This window comes from Rhinatrema bivittatum, chromosome 1, assembly GCF_901001135.1.
Source record: "Rhinatrema bivittatum chromosome 1, aRhiBiv1.1, whole genome shotgun sequence".
Taxonomy (NCBI): Eukaryota; Metazoa; Chordata; class Amphibia; order Gymnophiona; family Rhinatrematidae; genus Rhinatrema; species Rhinatrema bivittatum.
This window is the reverse complement of record NC_042615.1, coordinates 319,965,030-319,981,367: the sequence shown is the minus strand read 5'-3', so window position 1 is coordinate 319,981,367 and position 16,338 is coordinate 319,965,030. Positions and strand designations below refer to the sequence as shown.

Here is a 16,338-nt window from a genome sequence, read left to right as displayed (position 1 = left end):
GAGCATCTTTTTCATCTACAACTCCTTCCTTCACCTTCGACGTCGACAAAATCATCCCCAGCAGGAGTTACAAAAAACGTCCTGCTGAAGAAACGTTGACTGAAAGGATCTGGGAATCAAGCATCACCAACACCGTCGATGGCATCGATAAGGTCAGTAACCGAAATAAGGCCTAAGCATAAGCATCGACATGGTCATGCCCTGACACCACCACACTGAGACAGCTTTCTTCCCTCCCACAGGAAAACCCTATGCACACTGGGCGTAGGCCTCAATGGAAGGACACCAGAAGACCTTTTTACCGGCAGCAGAGGTATTACCCTCCTGCATCTCGACCCAGGCCTTCTAGAACACAACAAAGGCCGCAACCAAGACAGCAGAGGGCAGCTAGGCCCCAACCTGCTCCACAGACAGGACCTGCTGCTGGTTTTTGAAACCACATCCAGAGAACTCAGCCTTTTCTCAAATCCTCGGCCAGAACTTCCAGTGGAAGGCCGGATATCCAAATTTTACAACAATTGGATACCAATAACATCAGACCAATGGGTCCTATCAATAATATCTCGAGGATACCAACTCCATTTCCTCTCAATTCCCACAGATTTTCCACCAAGTCAACTTCATCTCAGCGAAAATCACATGCTTAAATTACAAGTAGAATTATCCACCCTTCTGAAAGCCAGGGCGGTAGAGCCGGTGCCCCGGTCTCAGAGAGGCAGAGGATTCTATTCCCATTATTTCCTCATTCCAAGGAAAACTGGAGGCCTTCTTCCCATCCTAGACCTCAGAAATCTCAACAAATTTCTGAAGAAAGAAAAGTTCAGGATGGTTTCTCTAGGCACCATGCTTCCACTTCTTCAAAAAGGAGATTGGCTTTGTTCTCTGGATCTTCAAGATATGGAAGAAGGACTCAGGCATTTACTGCGCTCCATTTACGAATCCTTTGAATCTTCAGCAAGAGCGTCGGCTTCGACTATAGCGGCCAGACGTATGGCTTGGCTCAAAGCCAGCACAATTCGAACTGATGTACACGAGAAGTTAGCCGACATCCCATGTATGGGTGACAGTCTCTTTGGAGATAAATTTGGAGACATCGTATCCCATTTGAAGGAACAAAGTGCAACTGTACTATCTCTCACCACTCCTGCAGATTCTCAAAAATCGCAACATCGCTTCTATCCTTACCATCGCCGGTATTACTCCAGACCATACAGCAGGCCTTATTCGCAGTACAGGCCTCAACCATATGTCCCTCCAAGAAATATAGCTCCGCCAACTTCTAAGGGTCGTGCCAGACAAAAAGACAAGTAAAACAAACGCCAGCCCCTCAACCTGCCTCCTCTTTTTGAAATTAATACAGCCACCACCACTACCAGTTTTCATAGGAGGACGCCTTCAATTTTTTCTCCACATTTGGGAATCCATCACTTCAGATCAGTGGGTACTCAACATTTTCAAAACCGGTTAATCTCTAAATTTTCAATCCACTCCTTCTCTTCCTCATATTCCTCCGAAAAGGATGATACAATCCCACTCCACATCCTTCACAGCGGAATTGAACAACCTACAAATTCAACAGTCTATACAGATTATTCCCCTTCATCAACACCAAGGGTTTTATTCCCAATATTTCCTCATTCCAAAGAAGTCGGGGGGCGTACGACCCATTCTAGATCTCAGACTACTCAACAAACACATACAGAGAGAGAAATTCAAAATGACTTCTCTCAAAAATATCCTACCACTGATTCAGCACAACGATTGGTTATGTTCCATCGACCTGAAGGATGCATATTCCCATATACCAATCAATCTGTCTTCTTGGCGTTACCTTTGTTTCCAAGTTTGGAATATACATTACCAAAACAAGATTCTCCCATTTGGCCTATCTTCAGCCCCCAAGAGTATTCACCAAATGTCTAGCAGTGGTGGTGGCTCACCTCAGGAAACTTTCGATCCAAATATTTCCTTATCTGGATGACTGGTTAATAGTAGCATCGGATCAGTTTACACTGAAAGATCATACATTATGCATGATCGAATGCCTTCAGAAGTTGGGATTTCTTATCAATTTTGAGAAGTCTCACCTACAACCGACTCAAATACTTCAGTTCATAGGCACTCTCATAAAGACAGGATGCAGAACATACAATCATTGGCACACAGCCTACTTCACAGAAACCGGACATCTGCACGCCAGGTTCTACAACTTCTGGGTCATATGGCAGCAGTGATCTATGTGGTTCCTCACACCAGACTTCACATGCGTCGCTTACAATGAGATTTAAAGACTCAGTGGTCTCGGTTCATATAGCCACTCAGCACCAGAATTCAAATTACAAATGCAATGAAAGAGGACATTCAATGGTGGCTCCTTCCCAAGAACCTTGCCTCGTGAGATCCATTCCGTTTACCACCTCACCAGATAACTCTGACCACGGATGCCTCCAACAAGAGTTGGGGGGCACATCTGGGCGACCTGAAACCTCAAGGTCTGTGGACCCCTCAGGAATCTACATACCAGATCAATCTCCTGGAATTAAGAGCCATTTGGATGGCACTTCAAACGTTCTCGGATCAGTTAAAAGGGATTAAGCCTCATGGTATATACAGACAACCAGGTAGCCATGTTTTACATAAACAAGAAAGGAGGGTCCGGTTCCTGGACTCTATGCCAGGAAGCAACACAAATTCTACATTGGACAATAAAATCCCAAGTATCAATTCAAGCAACCTATCTTCCAGGTCTGGACAATGTAACAGCAGATCGTCTCAGTCGGATTTTTCATCCACACGAATGGACTTTAAATCCAGAGGTGGCGCAAAACATCTTCCAACTGTGGGGGTTTCCCAGAATAGAACTCTTTGCCACGGAAGCAAACAGACAAGTCCAGACCTTTTGCTCAATTTACCCCAGCAATCTAAGGATGGCTTCAGATGCCTTTCTCATTCCATGGGCGCCAGGCTTGATGTACCCTATCCACCCATTCCACTCATATCTCGAATGATTCAGAAATGCATCCAAGACATATCAGACATGATTTTAATAGCCCCGGCGTGGCCAAGACAGCCCTGGTACGCATATCTCGTGAAACTTTCCATTCATCCACCGATAATGCTACAAAACCTTCCACATATTCTGACACAGGAAGGGGGCTCATTACTTCACCCATGAATCAATCACTTCATCTCACAGCGTGGAGATTGAAAGGCAAATGCTTAACTCCCTTAGGCTTATCTTCTCAACTAGAGGATATTCTTATTGCGTCACGCAAACCTTCAACCAGACGTAACTACAATGGAAAGTGGCAACATTACTTGGACTGGTGTACTCCAAAGAACATAAACCCTTTCTCATCCACTGCCACTCAATTACTGCAATATTTGCACACTCTATGAAGCAGGATTAGCCACCACTTTGGTACAAGTTCATATCAGTGCTATAGCAGCTTTTCATGAACCTTTTAATAACCTTCCAATGTCTAACCATCCATTGATTTCTAGATTCATGAAGGGAATGATCCGACTTCATCCACCGGTGACTAAACCCCCAATTCCATGGGATTTAAATGTAGTGCTGGAACAACTAATGCTTCCGCCTTTTGAGCCATTAGACTCTAGCCACATCAAATGTGTGACATGGAAAACAGTTTTTCTCATTGCCATTACTTCTGCAAGGAGGGTCAGCGAACTACAAGCCTTGTTTCACTACTCCCCATATCTTGAATTCTACCATGACAAGGTGACCCTTCGTCCTCACTCTTCCTTTCTACCTAAGATGGTAACATTTTTTCATCTTAATCAAATTATAACTCTACCAATTTTTATGCCAAAACCAAATAAAGAGCGTGAAAAACTTTTACACACATTGGACTGTAAGAGAGCGTTGGCTTACTATAAGAACAGGACTCAGTCAACTTTGAGACCTTCTCAACTGTTCCTTTCCTTTAACCCAAATGATCCTGGTCAACCAGTCTCAAAAAGGACCATAGCCAGTTGGTTATCACAATGCATACTTTTTTGCTACAATAAACGTTCAATTAAACTACTCACTAAGCCTCAGGCACACCAAATCCGCACCACCGCAGCATCTGTTGCCCACTTCAACAAAGTTCCCTTAATTGATATCTGCAAAGCGGCAACATGGTCGTCCATTCATACCTTCACATCACATTATTGCTTCCAACAGCAAACGACCTCTGATGCAGCACTAGGCACAGCAGTCTTATCACTAAAAAGAACATGAGACTGTCTACCACTTCAGGAGTTGATGTCGTAACCTCGAAACAATGACTATACAAGGACACAACCAGGGAGCTTGGGACTCCCAGACAGCATGGCTAATTCAGCCCTGCTATCGATGGGGAAAAAGCAAGTTTGCTTACTGTAAACGGTGTTTCCATAGATAGCAGGATGAATTACTTATGCATTCCCTCCCTCCTCCCTAGACAGTCACACAGAGACAGACATACCTTCTGGACTTACCTCTCGCTTGGCTACAAAGAAACTGAAGAGGTGAGGGAACTGCGCGGGAACACGACCGCACAGACGCACAGAGTTGAAAACTCTGTGATCAGCTAAGAGAAACTCCACCTACCCGGGATTGCGGCGCTTCCCAGACAGCATGGTTAATTCATCCTGCTATCTACGGAAACACCGTTTACGGTAAGAAAATTTGCTTTTCTACGTATCAATAATTAACTACTACTTTCCTAGCGTGTAGCAGATGGACTCATTACAAATGAGTATAGTGTGCTCATGCTAGCAGTTGGAGACGGATCTGACGTCAGCACGTGGTACATATACCCCTGCAGGAAGTGCAGGCGCTCAGTAATTTCCGTCTCCAAAGCAGTTTGGAGCTACCTTATACTCGCTGAGCGTTTTTCCAAATTTTAACGACTAAATTCTTAGAAGAATCCTACCTGAAGACGAGCCCCGCACTCCTGCGGTGATACCCTCGGGTCCCTCCCCCAGTTGAGTTTCCCGAGGTGATTTCCGTGGTCCCTCGGAGGTAGGAGCCTCGGTGCGGTGGCCGAATCGCGGCAGGGACCTAGCCCCCAAGTGAGAAGGGCTCGGGCACGACATAGAGGCAGCCTCGGTCCCGATCCGTTCACGGTGATGACTTGGCCGCTGAGCACTGAGTTCAGGAGCAGCTTAGAGGCAGCGGGTGCACTTCCTTGAGCGCAGCGGTGACAGTACTCACCCTCTCCCCCCGCAGCCGGAGACCGCCCGGGTCGCAGCCGGGAAGCGCCGAAGATCAGGTAAGGCGTACATCTTTACTTACTGGTCTCCGAAGAGCGAGGATTAGCGGAGTCTACCTACGTGGCAGCCTGCCAAGGAGGTCGCCATTTTGCCTGCCTACTCGCCATCGCCATCTGCCCTGGTTCGCCACCTCGATCTAGCGTACAGTTTAAGCGCACAGGCATCGGGCGCGTATGATAGGCGCACGTTGATAGGCGCACGTTGATAGGCGCACGTTGATAGGCGCACGATGATATCACACAATGTCAAATTCACCATATATACAATAAGCAATTAACGTAAATATAGTCAAACATAAACCTAAAACAAAGAATATATAAAATATAGCAAATGTTACAAAAAATAGAACATTAATCAATCCACTTTTAATATTTAAAATCCAGAAATCTTAATAGCATAACCAACTCCACCTTTAATAACTATTTAATAAAATCAGATGTAAAATCACAAATGTTATTCTTTTACCCATATTACTATTTAAAAAAAAATCTTGACTTAATAATTAGCACTGAGAATTAAAAACTGGCCTACAAAAATAGCATTTTACAAGTTTGTGAACAGTTAATCTAAGCATGCCCTGGCTTCCAAAGCCAGTAAATTCCAGATTTTTGGACATTACAACTGAAAGCCCTTTTTATGGGTCACAGAAAAGCATGCAGTCTTTAAGGAAGGAAAAGATGAAAAAAGCCTTTGAAGATTTTGAATATATGGCAAAAGATAATTTGGTCCCCAGCTCCTCAGTAGTTTAAAAGTTAAACATGCCATTTTAAAAATAATACATGTATTAACTAGAAGCCAATGAAGTTCATAGAGAATGGGGTTCACATGTTCTCCGAAGACAAGCAGAATGGCAATCCTCACATCTGGGTAAGAAATTCCAATGGAACAAGGCCTGGAACTTTTATATCAGTTTCCAGAACTTTGTGTCTCACGGGTCATGCCTATTATGCCACTATGTATGCAGTCGTGCAGGGGCATCTTCAGTCTCTTCTTTTCCATGGAGCCCATTTGTTGAGATTCTTCACTCTCCTGTTATGTTCTTTGCCAGTGGAAAACATTTGCAGGAAGGTTGGTCACGGCACTCTGCATGTTTTATCTCTTTGTTCTCTAGGTAGATTTGTCTGTTTTTTTTCTACATTTTCCTTCTGTCTTCCATACCCAGCTGGTGCCATGGTCATCAACCACCTAGTGCTCATAGAGTTCAATCTAATTTCCGTTATTTACTAGATTACCATAGATAAGCAAACTAGTGGTTTCCAATTATGCCCATAGTGTGCCAGGGTTATGTCTATCTTGGATCCCCATGATAGATGTAGCCTGTGCTTGGGGGCATCTCCTGATGGTAAATGGCATGTATAAAAGAACATAACATAAGAAAAGATATGACATACTGGTTCAGACCAAGGGTCCATCAAGTCCAGTATCCTGTGGCCAATCTAAGTTGCAAATACCTGGCAAGTACCCCAGCATTAAATAGATCCCATTCTACAAATGCCATCAATAAGCAGCGGCTATTCCCTAATGATTAATAGCAGTTTATGGACTTCTCCTCCAACAACTTATCCAAACCTTTTTTAAACCCAGCTACAATAGTTACCTTAACCACATCCTCTGGCAATGAATTCCAGAGCTTAATTGTGCATTGAATGAGAGAATTTTCTCCAGACTTTAGGGGCGTTGCAGTTTTGTACTGTTCCATCCTCCTTGCCTAGGGTGATCTCGGAGTTTCATTTCAATCAGTCCATTTCTTTGCTGTTCCTAGATAAGGTCAGGGACTTGGAGGAGTATTGTCTCCTACATTCCTTGGATGTCAAGAAACTTGTCGTGTGGTATCTGGAGGTTGCTGAACCCTTCTGAAAGTCGGATCGTCTGTTTGTCCTTCATGGTGGAAGGAAGCAGTGCGAACCAGTTTCGATGGCTCGCTGGATTAAGGAGGTGGTCACAGCTGTATATGTGGATGCTGAAAAGCTGTTGCCTACTCAGGTTAGGGCTCCATTCCACTAGAGATTAAGCAGTGTCATGAGCAGAGGTTAGGTTGTTTTCTCCTGTTGACATTTGCCAAACTGCGACATGGTCCTCCTTACACACTTTCTCCAGGTTTTATCTTCTGGATGTGGAAGCCCAGGAGGGTGCAGCCTTTGCATGTGTGGTGTTGCCTGGACCATGGGCAGCCTCCCACCATGTTTGGGAGTAGCTTTGGTACATCCCACTAGTCCTGAGTCCATCTGTTTATACGCTAGGAAATGGAGAAGTCACTTACCTGATGATTTTGTTTTCCTTAGTGTAGACAGATGGACTCTGCTTCCTGCCCGTGGCTGCTGCATGAATATGTCAGTAGTCATCCTGTGGGGCTTTGGATCCCAAGTGATTACTGGTAAGTGTTCATCCAGTCCCTAGATTGGAGTACCTAGATTCTTACGTGAGTTCATTGTTTCTTGTTGGTTAAGTACAGTTCTGGTTGGCTGTTTTTAATTGTTTTTTGCTAGTGTGTTCAAAGTTGCTTTTGAAAAGAATGCGGGCAGGCTGGGGTAACTGAAGGAGTATATATACACTGTGACTTCAGCTTGCTCTGTCTCCATCTGCTGGTGGGGGAACATAACCCACTGGTCATGAGTTAATCTGTCTACACTAAGGAAAATGAAATTATCAGTTAAGTCATTTCTCCATTAACCCCTCGTCTAATGGTCAGGCCAACTCCTTCGCAAGCTTCCTGCTTCAGATATATTTTTAAAAAAATTTATTATGAGTTATTGCCTCTATGGCTGACTTCTTTTCAAATTCTTTTTTAGCCTGTCTTATCCGGGTTTACATTAACTTGCCAATGCTTATGCTTTTTTCTGTTTTCTTCAGATGGCTCCTTCTTCCAATTTTTTAAAGAAGATCTTTTGGCTAAAATAGCCTAATTTACTTCATCTCTTAACCATACTGACAATTGTTTGGCCTTCCTTCCACCTTTCTTAATGCGGGAAATACATGTGTACTGTGATTTTAAGATGGTATTTTTTAACAATGTCCACGCCTATTGTACACTCTTAACCTTTGTAGCTGCACCTTTTAGTTTTTTTCTTATTTTTCTCATTTTATCAGTTTTCCTTTTGAAAGTTTAGTGCCAGAGCCTTGGATTTTCTTATTGTCCCCTTATAGTCAATTCAAATTAATGATAACCTCATGTTTATTATGCTTGTCTTGCTGTAAATCGTGGTGAACCACTTTATGGGAAATTATCGGTATATAAAATGTACAAATAAAAATAAACACTGTAACCGCAGATATGAAATTAATCTTAATTTTTGGATAGGACCGATGGTAATTAATACCTAAAGTCACAGAGAGTACCAAAGTGTCCAAATAATTATTTCTTTCACCAAGAACCTTAAAAGTGAGTATATCAACTAGGCTTCATGGACCATCATAATAGGTTTCATCATATAGCATAATTTCACTTTCACACTCCACCTTATGTTTAATCATTGGTCAATATTAGTGTATTATTTTTGTCATATTTTTTTCATTTTGCAAAAGCTTCTCCAATAGTGATGACCACCAATAATGTGCACTTTTTTAATTCATTTTGCCAAATCTTATTGCTGCTAATACTTAACTTAATATATCGGGGACACTTTGTGTATACTAGCCACTTTGTTCACATAGCCCAGTGAAGCTGCCCGACACGGAACCATGTTTCAGATTACAAAACAATCCTTTATCAAGGGCTCAATCATTACACGTAGTCAAATGTTTGAATTTCAACATGATGGCTTAGTGGTGTGCATTTCCGGTATCAGCATGTGACAGGGGCCAACCAATGGCACCGGTAGCCCCTGTCACATGGTAGGGGCTGAAGGCCACCGGCGCCATTTTGATTAGTGGCAGCCGATGACCCAGGAGCAGCAGATTGCTCCCAGGCTCCCCGCTGGACCAGGTGTTTTGTGAAGGGGTTTTTTTGGGGGGAGGGGGGAGGGTGGGGGAGTGGCGGCATGTGGTCCCCTGCCCCTGGAGTCGGGGCTGTGACTGGAGTCGGGGCTGGGGCGGGCATGATGGGGGGGCGGCACAAGGCTGAAGGTGCCTAGGGCGCCCAATCCCCTTGCACCGGCCCTGGGAACATACACAAAATATAATTAAAGCAGTTGTGAAGTAAATACTGGACAGTGGTGTCAGTGACAGAATAGGACACCTAAGTTCTGCAACCTTTTTTTAAATATATTTAAGTTATTAAATATTTCATCCACTTTTGACAGGCCACCAAAAGGAAGAGTTTAAGGTAGTTGTGGTAACAATAGACCAAATGATGGAGATAGATGCCTTGCTGGTAGTCCTTCCACTGGATGGGCACAGAAATATAAATACAAATTGCATTCAGGCACTGCTCTTTTTCCCCACTAATAAGGTCACAGATGGACAGATACAGTCTGCTTTATAAAATGTTCTTTTCTTACAGAACACCTAAAAATGGGTGTTCTTAATGATTTTCTTTTAGTGGCCAATTACATTAGCTAAAAACCTTTTTTTACTGTCACTTCTGCTTAAAAGCATTAAGGACCTATTAGACTATTAATGTTGTTGAAAATTATATGCTAGTAAACTGTTTTGCCTTTAAATATTTCTTTCTAGAAATCCACAGATGAACAAAGTACTTTTGAAAAAGAGAGGATTGCACATGCAAAGCAGATTATGAAACCGTTTATACTGAGAAGAGTAAAAAGTGAGGTAATGTTTCTGTGACCATGCTAATATTTAGAATTCAGGAAAAGCTGATAAATGGCTTTAACCATTAAAATGATTTTATTTCACTCTATGAAAGTAATCTTTATTAAACAGATGAAATGTATCTCTCAGCCATGTACAGTTTTTAATCACCGTTTCATAAAAGATGCTTAGAACAAACATAATTTAATAGTTTGTGTTCCCTGTACGTACCAGGATCAGTCCAGGACACCTGGGTTGTGACTCCGCACCAGTAGATGGAGACAGATTAAAACTTGTGGGCGGAGCCATATATAAGCCCCTGTGCCAGTCACAGCCCCTCAGTCTTACTCTGTCTCCAGTAGATGGTGCAGGTCCAGTCACAGCCCTTCCTGACCTGATTCTGGTGTTTGTCAGGTTTGGTTTTTTTGAATTAGTTTTTTGCTAGGTCTATTTGTTCTGGGCTAAAATTGGGTTTCTTTTAATTCTTTCCCGGTTGCCCTGCCTCCCAGGGGAGTTGAGAGGTCCTGAGGGGACTACCCTCCCCCGGTCGAGGCCGCTGCCAGGGTTGAGGACCCGGCTAAGCTAGTGGCAGCGTCAGGGGTGACACCAGGGAGCCTGGTTCACTCACCCCTGCAGGAAATAGGGCTTTTCAGAACCTGGGACAGCGCTTTTTTTTTGTAAAAAAAAAAAAAAAAAAAGTTTTACTTTTATTATTTGCGGCTCTCTGTTCCTTGGCGTTGCCGTTCCGTTTCGGTCGGTGGGGAGCGTCGCCTGAAGGGGGGAGGTCGCCGAATTGCGCCGTTTTGATTATTTTGAATTTTTTCGTCTGAGGTGAATTTTTCTCTTCGCGTCTCTGTTTTCCCGCGTTCGCCGGCATGCCTCGCGGTTCGCAGTGCAGGGCCTGCGGCTCGGCGCGCGCGCGTCTCTCCCGGGACAGCCTTTGTTCGGCTTGTGTCCCGGGTGATGAGGGCACCTCAGCAGCACCTCGGAGAGCTCGGTCCCGGGTCGCGCGATCGCCGCCGCGAGGTGGGGGCCCCTCTGTCACCCCTCAGGAGCTGTTCCCGCTTAGCGCGGGAGTGGCAGCCATTTTGGCCACGGGCCGGGAAATTTCCAAAGAGACAGTGGGGGCTTCGTCTCTACCTCCAGCGCTTTCCCCGCAGCGTGACAAAGCGAGGGAGGTCCCCTCGGAGGGGATTCGGTCCCAGGAGGATTCCTGTAGCGATTCAGCGGATTCTGGAGAATTTTCTGAGGACTTTGCGCTGTTGTTGCGCAAAGTCCTCAAATATAAGCGCAACAAGCGCATACGGGGGAAAATCTCGCGTGCGGCTGTCCGCAAGTCCCCACCAAGGAAAAAGAAGGCCAGGAAGAGTGCGGAAATGGCCCAGGGCTCGTCCAGGGACAAGCGACTTCCCCGGGGTCTCCCGCAAGAATCGGATTCCGAGGATTTTTCCGGAACGGATTCTGAGGCCTCTGAAGAGCCCCTGATGGGGGCCGGGACGGCAGCACCGGATGGAACGGCGCAGCCCAGTGCAGGGAAAAGTGCACAGGCCTTAGACGGGGACGACCCCAAAGTAGTTCGGCTATTCCGCAGGGAGGAACTGTCACCTCTCATCCCAGCTATTCTCCAGGAGCTGGGGATTGAGGCTCCCCCGGTGGTGGTCCGCCAGGAGGCGAATATGGATCCTGTTCTGCTCGGTCTCACAGGGCCGGCAGTCGCCTTCCCTTTTCATTTTTCTTCTACGGATATCCTTTTCAAGGAATGGGATACTCCGGAGCTGGGTTTGAAAGTCAGCAAGGCCATGGATAAACTTTATCCTTTACCGGAGGAGGCGCTGGAGCTTCTCAGACTTCCTAAGGTGGATTCAGCGGTGTCTGCTGTCACGAAGAGGTCTACCATCCCGGTCACGGGAGCTACGGCCCTCCGGGATATTCAAGACCGGAAGTTGGAGGTACAACTCAAAAAGATTTTTGAGGTTTCCGCCCTGGGAGTGCGAGCCGCCATTTGCACGAACTTCGCCATGCGAGCTAGTCTGCGCTGGGCCCAGGTTCTGCAGGCTAATGCAGATCTCTCTCCGGAGGAGTCTTCCCAAGCCGATAGGTTGGAAGCAGCTATTGCGTATGGGGCTGATGCGCTCCATGATCTTTTACGCACTTCAGCTAGGTCCATGGTAGCAGCAGTGTCGGCACGCCGTCTTCTATGGCTACGCAACTGGGCGGCGGATGGTTCGTCCAAGGCTCACCTCGGGGCGTTACCCTTTAAAGGGAAATTGCTGTTCGGAAAGGAGTTAGATGACTTAATGGTTTCTCTAGGTGAGAACCGAGCGTTTAAGCTGCCAGAGGATAGGGCCCGGGCGCGCTCTTCTTTTTCCAGCAGAGCTCGTTTCCGGGGATCCCGAAAGTCCAGGCCACAAAGATCCACCGGGTCCTCTTATAGACCGTCCTCTTCTCGGAACACTCACTGGCAGCAGTCCTTTCGAGGCAAACGTTTTGGCAGGCAAGGAGGAGCCCCGTCGGGTGCGGGGTCCAAGCCTTCGCAATGAAGTTCGGCCGGCCCATCCCTCCTTGCGTCCTCAGCACGTTGTCCCAAACGTGGGGGCGCGTCTATCCTTGTTCCTCGAGGAATGGGCCAGCATTACGTCGGATCAGTGGGTCCTCAATTTGATAAGACACGGTTACGAGTTAGATTTTGCTCGCATCCCAGTGGACAAATTCCTGGTCTCGCCCTGCAAAGATCCCAAGAAGAAAGCGGCGGTGCTAGATACCATTCGAAGACTAGAAAGCTTGGGGGCCATCTCTCCGGTTCCGGCCGATCAGTACGGCAAGGGCCGTTATTCCATTTACTTCATAGTTCCCAAGAAAGACGGCACTTTCCGACCCATTCTGGATCTCAAAGGAGTCAACAGATGCCTTCGGGTCCCTCACTTCAAGATGGAGACCATTCGTTCGGTGATTGCGTCAGTGCGGCCAGGAGAATTCCTTGCGTCACTAGATCTCACAGAAGCATACCTTCATGTGGGCATCCAACCAGCGTTCCAGCGGTTCCTACGGTTTTGCATTCTGGGAAGACACTTCCAGTTCCGGGCTCTTCCGTTCGGCCTGGCGACAGCGCCTCGGACATTCACGAAAGTGATGGTGGTGGTGGCGGCGCACTTACGTCGGGAAGGCCTCCTGGTTCACCCTTACCTCGACGATTGGCTGATTCGGGCGAAGTCAGAGAGCTTGTGTCGGCAGGCGGTAGCCAAGGTGCTTCAATTCTTGCAGTCCCTGGGCTGGGTGGTCAACTACAACAAGAGTCATCTGGAACCCACTCAGTCCTTGGAGTATCTAGGAGCCGTCTTCGACACAAAACGGGGCAGAGTGATTCTCTCTCAGGAACGGATATGCAAATTACAGTCTCAGGTGCGACGGCTTTTGTCTCAGCACCGTCCGCGAGTCTGCGATTACCTGACGGTTCTCGGATCTATGGCCTCCACGCTGGCATTAGTCCCTTGGGCATTCGCTCACCTACGGCCGCTGCAGTTTTCATTGCTTTCCCGCTGGAAACCGATTTCAGAGGAATTTTATCTTCCACTGCATCTCGACAGTCAGGCGCGCTCCAGCCTGAGCTGGTGGCTGGACTCCAAACATCTCTCCTGTGGAGTATCTCTTCTCCTTCCCAACTGGACAGTGGTGACCACAGATGCCAGTCTTTCCGGTTGGGGTGCAGTCTGCCAAGGGAAATCGGTTCAAGGTCTGTGGTCAGAAGATCAGACCCGGTGGTCTATCAACCGCCTAGAGTCCAGGGCGGTCCGTCTGGCATTGCAAGCTTTTCTACCCCTCGTACGAGGAAAGGCGATCCGAGTATTGTCGGACAACGCTACCACCGTGGCTTACATCAATCGCCAGGGCGGGACGAAAAGCCCTCAAGTAGCGGAGGAAGCGCGTTCCTTGATGGCCTGGGCAGAGCGGCATCTCAGCGATCTCGCTGCGTCTCACATAGCAGGAGTCGACAATGTCCAGGCGGACTTCCTCAGCCGGCACCACCTGGATCCGGGAGAATGGGAGCTGGCGGAAGAAGCGTTTCTTCTCATTTGCAGGACTTGGGGAACGCCCCACATGGACCTGATGGCCACGTGGCACAACTCAAAAGCTCCGAGATTTTTCAGTCGTCGACGAGAAAGAGGAGCAGAAGGGGTCGACGCGTTAGCTCTTCCCTGGCCAGCGGAGGTGCTACTGTATGTGTTCCCACCGTGGCCCATGATCGGCAAAATCCTACGGCGCATAGAAATGCACCCGTCCAACGTGATCATGGTGGCGCCGGAATGGCCGCGCCGTCCGTGGTTTGCGGATCTGATCCAGTTGTCGGTGGCGCCACCCCTTCGTCTACAGGGGTTTCCGGGGCTCCTTCGTCAGGGCCCCGTCTGTTTAGAGGATGCGGATCACTTCTGTCTCGCGGCATGGCTTTTGAGAGGAATCGTTTGAAGCGCAAAGGTTACTCAGATGCGGTAGTTGCCACATTACTGAGATCCAGGAAGCAGTCTACATCTCTGGCCTATGTTAGAGTCTGGGTAGTTTTTGAAGAGTGGTGCGTAGAGCGGGGTCTGGATCCCACTTCCGCTACTATTCCTGATATTTTGGCTTTTCTCCAGGCTGGGCTGGCCAAAGGTTTAGCATGCAGTTCCCTACGGGTCCAAGTGTCGGCGCTTGGTTGTTTGCGTGGTAAAGTCAGGGGAGTCTCCCTGGCTCTCCACCCTGATATTTCCCGTTTTCTTAGGGGAGCGAAACACCTCCGTCCTCCTTTGCGGTTCCCTTGTCCATCTTGGAACCTCAACTGGGTGCTCTCGGCCTTATGCTCAGCTCCGTTTGAGCCTCTTAAGCGGTCTACGATCAAAGATCTCACGTTGAAGACTGTATTCCTGATAGCGATTGCGTCCGCTCGTCGAGTTTCCGAGTTGCAGGCTTTGTCCTGTAGGGAGCCCTTCTTGCGCATTTCCGATTCGGGGGTTTCCTTGCGGACCGTTCCATCTTTTCTGCCTAAGGTCGTTTCGGCTTTTCATTTGAATCAATCAGTTGAACTTCCTTCTTTTGCGGTAGGGGAGTCTTCTGACCCGAAATCAAGGGATTTGAGAAAGCTAGATGTGCGGAGGTCTCTTCTTCGCTATCTAGAGGTCACAAATTCTTTTCGGTTGACGGATCATCTGTTTGTGTTGACATCGGGTCCAAAGAAAGGTTCTGCTGCGTCCCGCACGACGATCGCCCGTTGGCTCAAGGAGGCTATTGGTTCCGCGTACATTTTGCGCGGTAAATCACCGCCGGTGGGTCTTCGTGCTCATTCAACGAGGTCTCATGCTGCGTCTTGGGCGGAATTTTCTCACGTATCGCCTCAAGAGATTTGTAGGGCGGCTACCTGGAAATCGTTGCATACATTCATTAAACATTACCGGTTGGATGTTCAGGCTGCTGATGCTGGGGGATTTGGAGAGAGGGTACTCCGAGCGGGACTCTCTGCTTCCCACCCTCGGTAACTTAGCTCTGGTACATCCCAGGTGTCCTGGACTGATCCTGGTACGTACAGGGAAAGGAAAATTAGTTTCTTACCTGATAATTTTCGTTCCTGTAGTACCAAGGATCAGTCCAGGATCCCGCCCGCAGTATTGCGCTATAGTAACGGAGAGTCCGCTCATTGTTGTTTTTTTTAATACGCTGACCCCTTGTTTTGTTCGCTCTCCCGGTTGGGGAGTCTGTTTTCCTGTAGGGGTGTTGTACTTATTTTTTGGTTTTCTTAGTGAATTTCTATAGTTAGCTATGTTGGCTTTTGGATTTTCTACTTTGACATTACGTATGACTGAGGGGCTGTGACTGGCACAGGGGCTTATATATGGCTCCGCCCACAAGTTTTAATCTGTCTCCATCTACTGGTGCGGAGTCACAACCCAGGTGTCCTGGACTGATCCTTGGTACTACAGGAACGAAAATTATCAGGTAAGAAACTAATTTTCCTTTATAGTTGTTATACACAATGACATAGCACAGTGGGGAGCTTAAGGAAACCATCTTCCTCTGCTCATCTGAACTTCTGTGCAGTCTGTTCAATACACTTTGACCTGCTTGGTACATAGCCTTTAGTGATATAGGCATAGGGATAGTGATCATCCAATTCCAGAGGAAATTCAAAACACATGACTGTATACCTTATGAGCAGTGGGCTACGATCTGGGGAGACCAGGTTTCAAGTCCCACTGTCTCTCCTTGTGACCTTGGGCAAGTCACTTTACCCTCCGTTACCTCAGGTACAAACTTAGGGGGTTATTTTCCAACCCGCGAAAGGCCATTATCGCGTGCCTTATCGCAGTGGTAGCATTCAAATTAGGTGGAGGGGAGGGGATTGGGGAAATAGGCTGGCAGCACTGC

The 16,338-nt window shown here is 47.1% G+C and overlaps 1 protein-coding gene across 1 annotated transcript in view; it reads left to right on the top strand.

Moving 5' to 3' along the window:
- Positions 1–16,338, top strand: part of SMARCAD1 (SWI/SNF-related, matrix-associated actin-dependent regulator of chromatin, subfamily a, containing DEAD/H box 1) — a 470,565-nt gene that overhangs the window by 354,285 nt on the left and 99,942 nt on the right. Inside the window, exon 17 of the mRNA XM_029597690.1 lies at positions 9,874–9,969. Coding sequence (XP_029453550.1) covers positions 9,874–9,969 — 96 coding nt within the window. The remainder of the gene's footprint in view (positions 1–9,873; positions 9,970–16,338) is intronic.